The 16,360-nt window shown below is 35.0% G+C and overlaps 1 protein-coding gene across 1 annotated transcript in view; it reads right to left on the reverse strand.

The window, feature by feature from the left end:
- The window catches only part of LOC145263227 (uncharacterized), a 54,647-nt gene that overhangs the window by 16,324 nt on the left and 21,963 nt on the right, over positions 1 to 16,360 (reverse strand). The window contains exons 5-7 of the mRNA XM_080120312.1: positions 12,468 to 12,612; positions 9,574 to 9,761; positions 7,713 to 7,785 (exon numbers count right to left, since the gene is read on the reverse strand). Of these exons, the coding sequence (XP_079976438.1) occupies positions 7,713 to 7,785; positions 9,574 to 9,761; positions 12,468 to 12,612 (406 nt within the window). The remainder of the gene's footprint in view (positions 1 to 7,712; positions 7,786 to 9,573; positions 9,762 to 12,467; positions 12,613 to 16,360) is intronic.

Consider the following 16,360-nt stretch of genomic DNA (forward strand, 5'->3'; position numbering starts at 1 on the left):
CAAACGTTATTAAAGACAACAATGATTTCCGTTTGATTAAACCTGAACAAAAAAAAAAAAAATTATACTTTATTTATATACTAGTGGGGTATTGAGCAACCCATCCCTAAAAAATAGCAGTGAAAAAAAAAAAAATTAGTTGCAGTACCCAGGCTCGAACTTGTAATGCTAAGAGGAAAAAGAGGTGAAAAAAAGCAAACAGTTTAGTCGTCTCGCCCACGCGACTTGTGATGTCATGGGCCTTCAAAATAACGTCTTTTATACATACGCCGAGATAGCGAGACGTGAATGACTTTGCAAAAAAGTCAACGCAAAAACTGACCCTACCTTGGAAAAAAATGCCCAGTTGACGGTCAAAGAATTAATGTTTTTGGTCACTTTTTGGATAGTTGTCGTCCGAGAGATGGATCTTCCTAACAATACCAATTTTGTCAGGGTTTGTTGCATGTGTTGAAAGTTTTTGGGAGACACACAAACACACATTTTTGCCTTTTATATATTAGACTAGCGGGGGTATCCGGCGTTGCCCGGATGTTTGTAGGTGTGTGTGTGTGGTGTTAAATAAAAAAGAAACTGGGGGGGGGTAGTTGGTAAGATCAAACCCGAAGCCCTGAGACGAAGTTTGAAAATAAAATTGGCCAGCCAGAATGAATTACTGAAAGATGTTTGAATTTATTTAAGTAAGAACCAGATTGACAGGTGCGCGCCCGGAAGTCGTCGAGTGTTACGACGACGACGTCAATGACCAGGTTTGTTTGTTATAAGCGAAGTAAAAAAAAGAAAACAACGTTAAAACTTAAGTGGGAAAAAACACAAACTAACGTAAGGCAAACGAACGATGAAAACAGAAAAACGAACACGTGAAAAATGGCTTAAATAAGCCTGTTTCGATATTAAAATTTAAAAAATCGGTTGGTACCCAGGTGTTTTTGGGTGTGTGGTCGGGGGTGGATAAGCGAAGTAAAAAAAACAAAAAAACAGAAAAACGAACGTTACGTGAAAAATGGCTTAAATAACACTGGTTTAATATTTAAATTTAAAAAATCAAAAAAAAAAAGAAAAGACATCTCACACCACGATTCGAACCCAAAACATTTAGATAATGAACTAACGCGCTAATCGACTGACCTAACGCGACGTACATAAAATTTGTTCAGTTTTTCAACTATTTAGAGTAAATCAGGTCATGACGTCATCTGGCGCATGCATAGAACTGCTCGTCGTCACGAGAAGACCGTTTTTGTTGACCCCCTCCCTTGTCGAAAATTGTTGATTTCGGGGTGAAAAAATGAACTTTTCTGGCCAATTTTTCGATATTTTTCGAGCGAAGGATGGGGCTTCGATATGATACCGAGTTTGTGAATTTTCGTCGTGTCTGTCGAAAGTTTTTAGCAGACACACACACATACATACATACATACATTTTCGCTTTTATATATATATAGACTAACGAGGGTGCCTGGCATTGCCCGGGTGTCTGGGGGTGTGTGTGTTGACGGGGGAGTCAAAACAAAATGGGCGAAGTAATAACCCCGTTTAAATACGATAAAATAAAAAACAAAAATGATGTTTAACTTCTTTAAAAGAAAAAAAAAAAAAGAAGTTTTGGTAGGTAGGTAGGATTGAACCCGAAGCCTTGAGGTGAAGGTGGAAAAAAAAAAGTGTGAAAAAATACTTGACATGTTACTGCTAGGCTAGCAAGGAAGAGTAAGTGAAAAACGTTTCAATTTAAGGATTAAAAACAATTGCAAGTTGCATGGATTTAAAATATCACATAGACTGAATGAAATCCCGCAGTGAATTTTTACTGCGAGACAGCTTTTTTGGGTTTGTTTACCCAAGATTTTGGGGGGAGGGGGAACCAGCTCTCCATTTAAAGGGGAGTGTCCAATCGAATAGCAATTGTCTGATATAAGGGGTTTTCCCCACATTGATCAAAAGCCGATTGCTTTCTGGACGTTTCCAGGACGAAAGCCAGGAACTGATCACAGTTTCAAGTTAGTTTCACTTTATTTATACTAAAAAGCAGAACACACTCGAGAGAAGCCAAAATGGCAAGAATTTTGTAAAAGTCGATGTAAATAAATCTAGATGTGACGCGTGTTCGCAAATCATAAATATTATTATTTAGACACTATATAAAAAGTTATTTTTATTTAGACACTATATAAAAAGTTATTTTTATTTAGACACTATATAAAAAGTTATTTTTATTTAGACACTATATAAAAAGTTATTTTTATTTAGACACTATATAAAAAGTTATTTTTATTTAGACACTATATAAAAAGTTCTAGGAAATAGTAAGACCCCGAGAAGCTTGGCAAAAAAAGCCCTTGACAGACATACAGAAAAAATGCACACACATACACACATTTCCACTTTTATATATATAGATTGTGTGTATTTAGGCAGCATTCTTTTGTTTAAACAAACATGGTTAAAGAAAACAGAGAGCTTCCGTTGGATTATTTTTTTTCAATTTTTCTGATAATCTTTTTAGTGTGTAGATCGAAAGAATTAATTTAAGTTCCGTGTGTAATTCAAAGTTGGCCATGGTGGTGCTTTTCATCTTTCCACGAAGACATTGTCAGGAAGGATGTGTGAATAATATTTGTGAAGAGTTTTTTTATAGTAACAGTGGTGAATGCATGTGAATGCTGCGAGGGCCCAAGGCGGAGGTAGTACTGCCCAGCTCTGTGGTCAGTACTGGGTCACTTACAGGGAAGTGGGGTTACTACAAGCATTCGAGTGTGTTAGGGTTGCAATGAAATGTGATTTGGTTAAGGACAGGTTTTTGCATTTTAATGTATATAGCTTCAAGTATTCTTACCTTCTTGACGTTGGTTTCATGGTTTATTATTTTTGTGTTGCTGACTAGAATTTCTCTAGATTCAGAGGAGGAGCAGTTATGCTTTTTTTGTAAATGTAATATTTCGCTAGATTGTGTATTATGCATGGTAAGGTGGTCGTTGTGTAACCAACATAACTATTAGTTTTATTGCTGTTATAGAAGTCGTGCTCTCCCTAGGGGCATTTGAACTTATAAATGATGTTGGTTCGTTCTTGGATTTAAATGTTGTATAATATACGATAAGTCTAATATTGTTGTTAGTAGGGAAAACGTATCAATGGGTAATATTTTTTATGGCTTTCCCTTCTTATTTAAAACCCAGTTGCATCTGATTACAATAGAATAAGTTAATGGTATTAGAATTTTGACGTTGTCAAATATTACTATTTGTGGCGGTGTGGTACTATTTGCTAGTACTGCTGGTTGTTATGGTTGTTCCCCCCTTCCCGCCATAGCAGGAGGTAATTTGGTTGTGTACGGAGCGATACGAAAAAGGGAAGCACAATGCAATTTCGATTCCCTCTACCTCTTTCTAGCTGGCAACGACAAGCTGAAAATGCGTATTTGTGTTAAGGAGTAGTTAAGATAGCTAGCTGGTGATTCACAAGTTAATTGTTTTAAATATTGTAACATATAATGTACGAAATAAAATAACTAAGATTTTATATATTACAACTTGTGTTGCATGTCGTTGTTGGACTTGCCTTAAATATCAAAACAAATTTACACTTCTCTAGATTCTACTGTAGATAATGACCATGCTGTACAGTACCCTACAGAATTTTTAAATTCCTTGCAATTACCTGGTATGCCACCACACAAATTAAAACTGAAATCTGGATGTCCAATTGTGTTACTCAGAAACCTTGATGCTCCACGACTATGCAATGGAACAAGATTATGTGTAACATGAATGCAACCTCATGTGATAGAAGCAGTCATATTGACTGGTGTAGCTACAGGCGAATTGACATTTCTTCCTAGAATACCAATTATTCCATCAGATTCAACAATTCCATTTAAAAGGCTTCAGCTCCCAATAAAATTATGTTTTGCCATGACAATAAATAAGTCGCAAGGACAAACCTTGGCAGTAGTTGGTCTGAACTTAGCTTCTTCTTGCTTTAGTCACAGACAGTTTTATGTAGGATGTTCACGGGTAGGTTCCCCACACAATCTATATATATTAGCACCAGAGGGTAGAACATCAAACATTGTGTATCCAAGAGCTTTATACAAATAGGAAAGCCAATTCTCCCTTCTATTATTTATAGTTATTTTTTGCTGTGAATTATCAGCATGGCAGTCTCATAAGTATTGTCCACACTCCACCCATATTCCTGTCAGGTCAATGTTTTAAAACTCTGATAGGAAATTCTTATGGGAAGTTTCTAATCTTTTTCATTATAGAATGTGTACCTTTTTCTATTAAAATTTAATTTAATACAACCGTTCACTTCTTTCATGTTAAGTTACTTAAAATCACTAAACTCAGTTGCAGTGCTCCGTGGCATAGTGGTTAGCATGCCGGACAATTCACATTATATTTTCCCATTCGCGTTGACCTACCGTAGTCTTTTTTTTTTTTTCATAAACACCTAAAATGGATTTTCTTGGTGGCCGAGTTGTTAACATTGCATGTTTTTTTTTTTTTCACACTTAATTTTCCAACTTCGCCCCAATACTCCGGGTTTGATCCTTCCTACTTACCTAACATCACTTTTTATTTATTAAACAATCCCCACCCCGGAAACAAGCACCCGGGCAACGATTTTTTTTATTATTTTGTTTTGATTTACTCAAAACCGCACACACCTCGAAACATCCGAGCAACGCCGGGTACCCCTGCTAGTTATCTAATATTTGTGGTTTGGTTTTATCTTTTTTTGTCTCTTGGTCATTTTTCTTAACTTGCATACGGGAAGACATTGCCATATTATATGTTATTACGCTCTTAATAGGTTTATTTTCAATGCAGTTTATGGTTCTATCATTTTTATTTATGAATTTAATTTGCGAATTGTATCCTGAGTTTTTAAGGGCTTCATTGTAATATTTTTCATTTTTGATAAATATGGATTTAGTAGAAGACAGTCTAGAAATTCTTAAAGCGAGAAGATGCCCATTCCATCGTCTGCAGCCCCTATACATTTATCGTCATTCCCTCTGTTCCAATTCCGATCTAATTTGCTTTCGAATGATTATAGGTTCTCGGCTAAAGTATGCGTAAATGTTGCTCCTGTCCCCCATCTTTATTTTTCTATCGATACTAGCGTGGTTCTATTTGTTAGAACCACTGGTCATCGTGGAACTCCAACCTCAAGATTCCAACTGGAAGACTACCAGAATGAGACATCATCCTGAGAGAAGGAAGAAGCCAGCCACACCCAAAATCCCAAGGTATGCCTTTACTTTTCAACTCCGACAAAAAGACGTCTGACTGAGCTTCATATTCCTGTCCTATTGACCAGGCTGATACTGATTCCAGGACATTTACGTAACACACGACTTGGTCATGCTATTGACCAGCCTATAGTGTTACAGTGGTGCTTTGTAAGTTCTGGCACATTGATTTTATTTGCTGACCAACTGTCTCATAGTTTAGAAATCCGTTTTTGACTTGCTGGATATTTTTCAGTTTGAGGAGAAGTGATTTTTTTATCAGAGGAGATTAAGTTGGTTAAGAACGTTTTCGATGATGGCTATTTTGTAACAGTGAGGGTATTCGCCCTTAAAATTTAGAAAGCAAGAATTTAGGCTGGTGGGTTCTTTGTAATTGGAAGTGCTAAATGTGTTATTAGAAAACACCAAGAAAAGGAATTTTGTTATTAATATTTAGTTGTATGGTGAATCTGAGTATAGATTATAATTTAAGTTTTAGTATTTGTTCTTTGTTACCAGTTAGGATGAGTATATCGTCGATATGCCATACATATATGTGGCCGCAGCCAAGATTGAACTCACTACACAAGTTCATAGTGTAACTCAAATCTTGTCTGTAGCTAAATACTTGATGCTTCGCCAGGGGTATTGAAGGTATTTTTATCATGACGCCATCGCTAGATGGGTTGCCTACCACGGCTTAAGAGAGGCCCATATACCCCCGAGAGAAGGATAGACCACGCCAGTTTCCCAACCTTGAAGAGCTACGAAAGCAGGAGTGATACCATTAAAACAAAGAGAGATAGTGAACTAAGATACGTCACACGCAAGCAAATATGAAGGGTGCTTTAAAATTAATACCTCCTATTTTTTATTCCACCAGAATGGGACAGAAGAGATTAAAAATTGCATTGTTATGATGACTGAACTTATGCATCAATGACCTGAAAGTTTCATCTCTCTGTTGCAGATATTGATGGTATGAGACTAAGAAAGCTACCCCTGTCATAAACATGCGTCAGAAGCAGAGATGTGTCATTGAATTCCTAGCAAAAATGCATTGAGAATAGTGGTGACTATGTTGAAAAATAAATTCTCGAGTACAAAACGTCACCCATTTTAGTTGTACCAATTTGGTTATTTCAAAATATATCCAATTAATTTATCTTTTTTACTTATACAAAACGACATTTGGGAAAACCATGGATTATGCTAATGAAGCTAAGAGGAGGAGTGACCCTCCCACGTGAGTGATGGTGAAAGATAGAGACCTAATGGAGGCTGGAGGCAACTGGACCCTCCTGTTGAGTGGCAGTCAGAAGTACAGGTCTGAGGAAGAAGAAAAGGAAAATTTTTTAGAGCTTGAGAATTTAAAAAAACTGCCTGAGATTGGTTTAATGAGAATTGTGGAATTCTATGGATCAGGAGGAAGGGTCAAGCCCACCTAATTCTCAATATAATGAAAAGCAAAAATAGCCTCAAGGACACACTCTGCTTGACTGCTGAGGGATCCGTAGCATTCAGAATAAAAAAATCCTTGACTTAAGTCTCATTCAGTTCCAAGCAACTGGATTCACACTGTGAAGAGACAAGCTCCCAGATTTAGGGTTGACCAATCCAACTTTACTAATAGAAGCCACCAGTCCCTGAACATTTGCATCATGAGTCAGAAATGTATGAGTTTTGTAACTTTCTGTAAATAATTATCCTGTTATTTTTATACAAGCCCAGTTAATCGACTCATTATTCTTTTCTTCTTTTGGCTGGAAATGACCTCTACTTTCCAGTGACGCTGACTTAGACCAGGGTTGAATACTCTATCCAAAGCAACGTGGAGAGACTAGTAATCTTAATCTGTCCAAACGGATCCTCTCATCAACCAGGACCCTTATCAAAAAAACAGCCCAGTTCCAGCGGCCAACCTAAACCGAGAGCAAACAAATCTGATGGCATCACTCGTTGGAAAGAGAGTTACATTAACATAGAAACCGTACATTTTTATTGAAGAGCATTTGTTATTATACAAGTTGAAGGAAGAAAGACTAACAGTATATTTACTTTGTTTTATGTTAAAGTTTATGAAGACAAACTGACTGAAGAATTGTGCCCCTTTGTAAAAAAAAAAGAAAAAGGTCAAGACTTCAAATCTTATTGGAAAACGTGACCTATCTTGGCTCTCATGAGACCATTGTTGCAATTGTGTGCATTCAATTGTTTTGGAATATGTATTAAATGTTGATTGCAATGGCATTAATAATCAATAGTTATTAATTGAATTATCTCCCCTTAGCAAATTGGCTGTTTAGAATTTTTTTTAAGCTAGATGACTCTGGCTGGTTATCAATTTGCTGATCATGTTATTAATATAAAAACTACTTTTTTGATTGAAGAGTTAATATAAAACAAGCTGAAATAGATATTAGACAATAATTAATAAAAAGAAAGGAACTGATCAAAAAAAAAAAAGTTGTCTTACCTTTTCTACAGACGCCATAGTGTTTTCAATTTTGCCTCTTGAAACATTAATCACATCTTCAAAACCATTTTCTCTGAAACAAAAACAAGAAAAAACAAAATTAAATATACACTACACGTTGACCCCTGTTCCACGCACACATATGAAAATGTTCATAAACTATATTATATTTCTCTTAGTCTGTCAGTCCATTGCACTTTTTCTTGGAAACTACTGGGCCAATCTGACTGAAATTTTATATGGTCTTTTGCTAAAACAAGGTGCATCAAACTAAGTATGTTTGATGCACAGTTAGGAATTAATAGGGATAAGTATTTAATGCAAAAATGAGCACAAATTTAATCATTAAAAACCATGAATTTGGCATATTGCATGTTAAGTGTTGAGACATTATGTTGAACAAAGATGGCGGTAGTAAATCAAATCGGCAAAGAATCAATGCAGTCACAATTGATCTTGAGTGTTGAGTAATTCTTAGTAACAAAGATGGTGGCGAAGAATCAATGCAGTCACAATTCAGTTGTTTCGAGACAGAGGTTGACAGCAAACTGAATTGAATCCAAAATTTTATATTTTTTATAACAACATCTGAAGTTTCTGATTGGTTGATTCTCATAACTGGTTACAAAAACGATCATTGAAATCATTGAAGTCAGACCCTCATAAGTAGTCAAAAACATTTGAACACTGCACTCATTCATTCAATAAGCTATACCGTTTCCCTGTTTTTAATCAGATAAAAAGTCTAGTTCTTTAATACTTCTCATTTAGGAAATAATCATTGCATGAACAGTTAAAAAATGCATAAAGCTTCCTATATATTTTTTTGTAACTCAAAAAGTTGGAGAGCTTTGAAGATCGGATCCACTCGGGCAGAATAAAAATAGGAGGCATTACTTTTGAAAAGTCCCCTGTATGTTAGATAATATGCAAGCTTATTTCAACAAAAAGTTCCAAGGTCATCCATCTTCTGACAAAAGAACAGATGGGTCAGAAAATTCAAAGGCCATGAAACAATCTAACCCAAGCGCTATGAGGAGTGTGTCAAAGTTATTGACAATTTTGTGCATCTTCAGAAAGAAACAAAGACTCTTGCACGTAGATAATTGAAAAGTGTAGACTGTTAATCTCACAATGCTTCAGGTGTTATTCCCATAATTAGAAATTCGACATAATTATCTATGTTCTTTAGAATATACTCATGGTTATCATATGTTCTTTAGAATATACTCATGGTTATCATATGTTCTTTAGAATATACTCATGGTTATCATATGTTCTTTAGAATATACTCATGGTTATCATGTTCTTTAGAATATACTCATGGTTATCATATGTTCTTTAGAAGCCAGCCATGAGTAGAATAGTAGGGTAGACTAAACTCTTAAGGTTTGATAAGACAACTAGTTGAGGAGAAGGAAAATTCTGAAATCATACCATCAACCTAACACGTGCACATTGTTCGTCTGTACAATCAGCACTTGCCTGGGAGAAAGAATGGATTTTTTTTTTTTTTTTTTTGCAATGCATAATTCAATCAGACATTGTTCTCAACAGAAGTGTTTTCACATTTGTATCTAAGAAAACAAGTCATTTGAAGTCCAAACAATAGTTTTTTTTTATGGAAATCGATCTAGACAGGACATGAACCACTTCATATAAGCAGCTAAAAAAAAAAAAATGATAAAAATTAACCAACAATGAGTATCAGATGGATAGATTACAGCCCAGAGAACAGCAATTCTTCTCCCTTTGTCAGAAATATCACTCATGAAATGTGAGAACTAAAGGACAAAATGAGTAATAAGGCTGAAAGTAAAACCAAGGCCCACTTCCTACTCTTCTTAACTTAAGCACTTACTTTACGATATCGATTGCTTTGTAGACAATTTCTGATTGGTCGATTGCAATAACTTTCTTGGCTCCCGCCTTTGCGGCAAACATGGAAAGGATTCCAGTACCGCAGCCTGCGTCAAGGACGATTTTGTCTTGAAAAACTTCTTGGTTGGAGAGAATAAAATTTTGGTAGGCTTCCGTCCTTACACGATCCTGCATAAAAAAAAAACAAAATTTTAGTTTTTAACTTTTTAATAAATTAATTAAAAATGTACAAAACTAAGTTATTTTTACTCAAATGATGATGATGATGATGATGATATGTAACGCGCCAATTACTTTTTAAGAGTGTTGTTACATTTCAAACCTCTCGGACCTGCATGTTGTCCGATACTTTGTTGCAAAAGAAACAAAACAAACAAACAAAAAAAAACAAAAAAAAAAAACAACAGGAAAGAAATAAAAATCCGACTTAGCACTTTTTAAAATGCAAATAAAATGCATTGGTAATGGTGAATAAAAGGAGAGCCTCACTTTCAAACACACCGGAAGTTGGCATCCGCGTCTCTAAATTTAGGTATGGAAACACAGAATCAATACAATTTCCAAATATATTTTACGCTTATTTTTTTCACCCCATTATAATAAAAATATAAAAAAATATGTAAACTTTTTTATCAATTATTTTGTTTTTTATTTTTTTAAGCGCATATCTTTATATATATATATATTCTTTTTTTATTTGAAGGTGAACAGTTACATATGGTCGCTACACACAGCCATCTGTTTCAGTTAATGAGACTTCAAGAAAAAAAAAAAGAGCTCCCTTCTTCCCTTTTTTTCAATTTTTCTTTGTGGCATCAATGGGTTCAGGGTCACCTGAGGAAGTCTCATTGACTGAAACAGATGGCTGTTTGTAGCGACCATATGTAACTGTTTTCCCTCAAATAAAAAAAATATTTTGCTCTTTTTATTGAGCACTACCTAACAACTTTGTTGTTTTCATTAGTTCCAACTTTTGAACATCTCAAACCTATATATATATATATATATATATATATATATATATAAAAGTGAACGTGTCTGTGTGTCTCTCTGTCAGTGTACATTTCCCTACACAATAACTCTGTCAATTTTCAGTCTACAGACTCGAAATTTGATATACAGGGTACTGAGATTTGGGAAAATCTTTGTAATCCATTTTCAACCAGGAGCTTGGCTGTTAAAGGGGTTAAAGTTCAACTATTTGACCTTTGAGAAATCTACCAACCTCTTCCGTCAATTTTGGGTCTAAACACTTGAAGTTTTAGATATAGATTCCTTAGACATGGATCTAACTTAATAACTTGATTTGAGCCCAAAACAATAAATGTTAAGGGATCATAATAGGGGTCAAAGTTTAAAAAAATTGACCGCTGCAGTCTCTACCAAATTACTCAGACAATTTCTGGTGTAAACATTTGAAATTTTACTTAAGTGTATTCAGAGATAGGGCAAGCTTTTTAATCGGTTTGGGTCGAAAATTTGAGTTACCAATATATAAATGTATGTATGTTTGCATGTCTGCCTAAAACTTTCGACAGAGGCGATGAATTTTCACAAGATCAGTATCGTTTTGAAGCTCAACCCTTCAGATGACAAATACTGAAAAATTGGCTAAAAACATTAACTTCTTCACCCTCAACTGAGCACTTTTCTATAGGGAGGGGTCGTTTTTTTCACCGATATTTTTGAAAGTAATCCCCTTTTTTCGATTGTTTAGCCTTAATTTAAACCTACGTCACTTTCAGTTTGGCGGTGGTCGTAACAGCAAAGACGTCACATTTTTTTCCTGTTCTTTTCCTCTTTTGCGGTACGGGTTCAAGCCTGCTTTCCTACTACCAATTTTTTTTATTTTTGCTCAACGCACACCTCCAAACACCCAGGCAACGATGCTAGTGTATATATATATATATATATATATATATATGTGAATGTGTCATATTTTTTACGATTCTAACTATGTTTAATTAAGTTAGTATATATATATATATGAATAAGTTTATATATATATATATATATATATATATATATATACTAACTTAATTGAACATAGTTAGAATCATAAAAAATATGACACATTCAGTTTTTTTTACATGCTTCTGTAAATAAATATATTTTTAAAATATCTAAATAGTTTGACAAAACATATTTACTTAAATAAACATAGTTATTTGAAAAGATATACGATTAAAAAATGTTAAAAATTGATAAAAAGTTTACATATTTTATATTTTTATTAAAAGGGCGTAAAAAAATAAACATAAAATATAATTGAAAATTGTATCAATTCTGTGCTTCCATAGTCAAATTGAGAGACGCGGGTGCCAACTTCCGATGTGTTTGAAAGTTAGGGTCTCCCCTTATTCACCATTACAAATGCATTTAGCGCTTAGCCAATGAAATTCAAATAAGCAGCCAAAATACATTTCAATCAATTTGCTGAAACGTGACATGATTTATGAATCCATCAGACATTGATGACAAAAACAACACAGTTCCTTCTCTACATAAATACTTTGTTAGGTGAAAGTACAGAATAGTTACAAAAGACCCTCCCACACCCATGTTAAGAATGGGTTTCTAAATAATAACATAAGTACTGAAAAAATTTTATTAAAGTAAAAAATAATTTCTTTTAAAGAAAATGCAAAAAAAAAAAAAAAAAACTTTCATCTCTAAAATAATTTCTGATGTTTTTTTTGCCTCATTTTCAATATTCCTACTAAAATTTGGAAAAAAAAAATCATAAAAATTGAAAAAAAAAAAACACACATACACAAAAAAAACAAATAGCAGGTTACAGGTTGTGCTGGCCATTGCCGACAAAAACATGATATCTTTTCTGCGTAAATACTACATCCACACAGACCCACTTACCTGAAGCATTTCTCTGTGAATACTAAAATGACCATACGACCCAAAATACGCCTCGTCTTCATCTTCTCGTAAGTCCTGAATTGCATTACACCGGCAACTTGGCGTGGAAGACTCCGCCTTTGTATACAATTCTTTCACGCATTCTCTGCAAACAAATAAAAGTTCTTAGAAAAAAAGCAAAAATGTAAAGTTGTTTTTTTTTTTACACAGTGATCACCACTTATCAAGGCCCGGAAGCCACTCAGGGATAAGGGTTATTGCAAGTACATTACGTTAGTGAGGAGATTTGATGAAATGTTTACTTAAGGGGGCGGTTCATTAGGAATTTGTTAACATTGGACTTGAAGAAATCCAAGTTGTAGTCCGGAGGGAAGCAGGCAGACGGAACAGAGTTCCACAGGCGTGCAGTTCTAAGGAAGAAGCTTTGTTCATGGAATCCGCGTTTTGATTTAGGCACAGATATAGAGTGGGGGAAATTTTTCATAGTGGATTCAGCTAGACGGGTGTTTTTCGTGAAAGATTGGCGAGGAGGGACCAGAGATTGGAGTTCAGATGAGCACCTGCCATGGAAATAACGATAAAACAAGGACAGGCTTGCAACGTCTCTTCTGTGGGAGAGAGGTTGCAGGGTAGAGAAAAGGGCATCCCCCACTAAGCCACGAAGTCTATTTTGTACTCTGTCAAGGCAGGATAGGCTGTTTTTAGCAGCTCCTGCCCAGATATGGCAACAGTATTCCATCCTTGGACGTACTTGGCTTTTATATAGATAGAGAATTGCATCAGTAGTGAGATATCTTCTGGAGCGGTAGAAGGATCCCACCATCTTTCCAGCGACCTTGGCAACAGACTTGATGTACGTGTTCCATTTCATATCAGGAGTAAAGGTCAAACCCAGAAGCTTGTCAAAACACGGGGCCTCACCCAGACGAGAGCCATCCATCACAATTGATATTTATTTAAGATGTATGAGTTATTTCCCCTTGACTGTTTGATTTTCATAGATAAAGATAGATGTGATTTATTCTTCCATGAATCTAACATGTGATCCATGGTAACAGGATTAGGAGTTACGATGATTTATAGTTGTATGAATCATCACTCATAAGCATCATTTTCTCAGTCACAATTTTTGAAAACGTAAGGAATATATTGCGAAACTTGGATCTTTTAGTAATGGAAAATGTTGCATGGTTTGTAAACAACACAACATAAAAAAAAGGAAGGAAAAAAAAGTAATAAAAAAAGGCAAGACAGCAACACGCAACAACAGTCTTCCCGGATTCTCATAACCATCTGTCTGCATTCTTCCCATGGCCTCCTTTTATGCAGTTGAGCAGCGAGATTTTGCGTCACTTAACAAGATCACTTAAGTTATCAAAGTTGTGAGTGCTGCCATCTTGATTCTTTCTTCTCTTCCCCCGACAGCCAGCTTGATTCCACATGGACGCTTCAATAATAAGCCATAATTTTCCCTACACTTCCCCCAATTTCATGATCACAGACGGCAGGAAGGTGGTAATCATCTTTGCCGAACACTCCTTCGAAGAGGAACAATGCAAGTTTCATCCTCGTGTGTGCTTTCATCTGCAGTCTGAAGGTCAAGAATCACTGCATCAGCCAGGAGGCTGCTAATATCCAAATCACTGCCAGATGAAGCTGGCGTAAACCAGAGCGATGGCTCACTGGTCTCAGAATCCGGTTCGCTTTCATCATCCAATGATGGTTGCGAATGCGGACTGTTATCTTTATCTTCATAGTTGTTGTTGTTTCACCACGTTTCGGCCAATTAATTATTCTATCGTGGTTAATTACCTGAAGAAGACCATAGGATAAATTGGTCGAAACGTGGTGAAACAACACAACAACTATAAAGATGAGGATAACAGTTTGCAAAAAAAAAAAAAAAAGAAAAGTAGAATCCACAAATCACTCAAAAGATTAAAAAAAAAAAAATTGGCAACTGAGTTACTTAGACTTTCTTATAAATAGAGCTTAAAACATTACCATAGCAAAAGAATTATAGCTTTGACATGACATGGTAGATTTACAATTTATGTCAAGTTTCAAAAAATTAGTTCAAACATAAGCGACCATAAAAATGAATGGTTAAAGTTTATCAATAGTTTGAAATATCGAACTTACAACAACAACAACAAAAAAAAGGTAAATAAAATGATTGTATCATTATTTCCAGCATTTCAAAGTTTTCAAATTCCTCATTTAAATTTTATTCAAAATAAGTGTTTTCTAAAAGTGTGTGGACCATCTTTTACTTTAAATTTCCCGCTTGAAACTAGAGCAAAACGCATGTATATTTCTCTTCTCTTCTACTCCGAGGGATCACCTTCTCCATAACACCAAAATGAAGAAAACAAAAACAAAAAAAAAAAAAAAAAAAGAAGAAATTACAGACCAGACTTCTTAGCCTGATGAAGCTATTTTTAGCGAAATATTGCAACAACAAAAAAAAGTAAATAAAAATGTTTTCGTCATTATTTCCGACACTCCCAAGTTTTCAAATTTCTCATTTAAATTTTATCAATAGTGTTGGAAATTATTTTAAGAAGTTTAAACTTTTTTTTTTTGTATCGGAATGCCTCTGATGAGAATCGAAAATTGTTGATCAATAAAAAAAATCCGATGAAAGAAGGAACAGTTAACATCCTTATAAAGCCTAACATCATAACTGCATTTGAGAAGTTTTATCATCGCACAAGCATATAATTGGCATATAATAGCAACAGTAGGTTCTTTGATATGACAGGGGCATGTTCAAAATGGATGTTTCTGTTTCAAGCACAATAGAACGATGCATAATTGGTTGGTTGTTTTTGTTTTACTGCATATCAACCCTTTTCAGGTTATTTAATTCCGAATCCAAAGATTTTGAAGAAAAATTTTTTAATAGACTATATTTGTCGTTTTCAAGTCGGTTTCTATTTAACCCATAGTTGGGACTCTAACAGGTACTACCACTCCAGATCAGAGTGGACCTGGGAGCAATGGCAATTAAAGGGGGGTTCTACACTCCCCAAAGCCCGCAAGCTGGGGCCTCATCACCTTATCCTTGAGTGGCCTCTTGGCCTTGATAATGTGGTGATGCCTATGTAAAAAAAAAAAAAAAAAAAAATGTACACTCTATAACCCTTATCCTCGAGTGGCCTCCAGGCCTTGATAAGTGGTGACTCTTATGTAAAAAAAAAAAAAAAAAAAAAAAAAAAAAAGGTCATATACAGGACCAATGATAATTGGCTTTTGCATCTTAAACTTTAATTGAAGTCATTATTGGACTATGACAAGAGAACATTCTTTTCGTTTTGACTTTCGGGTATATATCAGTTACTATCTTATGTTTTTATGTAGAGTGATGTGGTTCTCGATTGATTAACTGTGCCTAACTGTGTTGGATAAATACTAAGAGTCAAACCAATAGCCCTAGTCATTATATAAAAATAATTTTTATAAAATCAACAGTAGGTTCTCTACAGTGCAATCTAGACTACAATGTATTGTAGACTAAATCACCGTGGGGAGATAATATTCGGTCATCAGGAGAGAATATGCACCAAAGACCCCGAAATAGTGTGTGTTCTCTCCTGATGACCCGATATTATATGTAATATGAAAAACCCCCCATCCCCATAAAAGCATAATTATATACAAGTTTACGTGTGAATAAACTAAGAAATGCAATGAAATACTCCCCCCAAAAAACGATAAACATCTGTATATATAAAAGGCAAAATGTGTACTATTGTGTGCATATTTTGTCTATGTCTGGCAAAGGCTTTTTTTGTGGTTTGGGGGGGGGGGAGTTCCACTGTTTCTTAGAACTTTTTATAAACTCCCTAGATTGTAATATCTCCGATTCACGAAACGAGGTTGTGTCTATC

This window comes from Euprymna scolopes, chromosome 38, assembly GCF_053919585.1.
Source record: "Euprymna scolopes isolate OS-2025 chromosome 38, ASM5391958v1, whole genome shotgun sequence".
Classification (NCBI taxonomy): Eukaryota; Metazoa; Mollusca; class Cephalopoda; order Sepiida; family Sepiolidae; genus Euprymna; species Euprymna scolopes.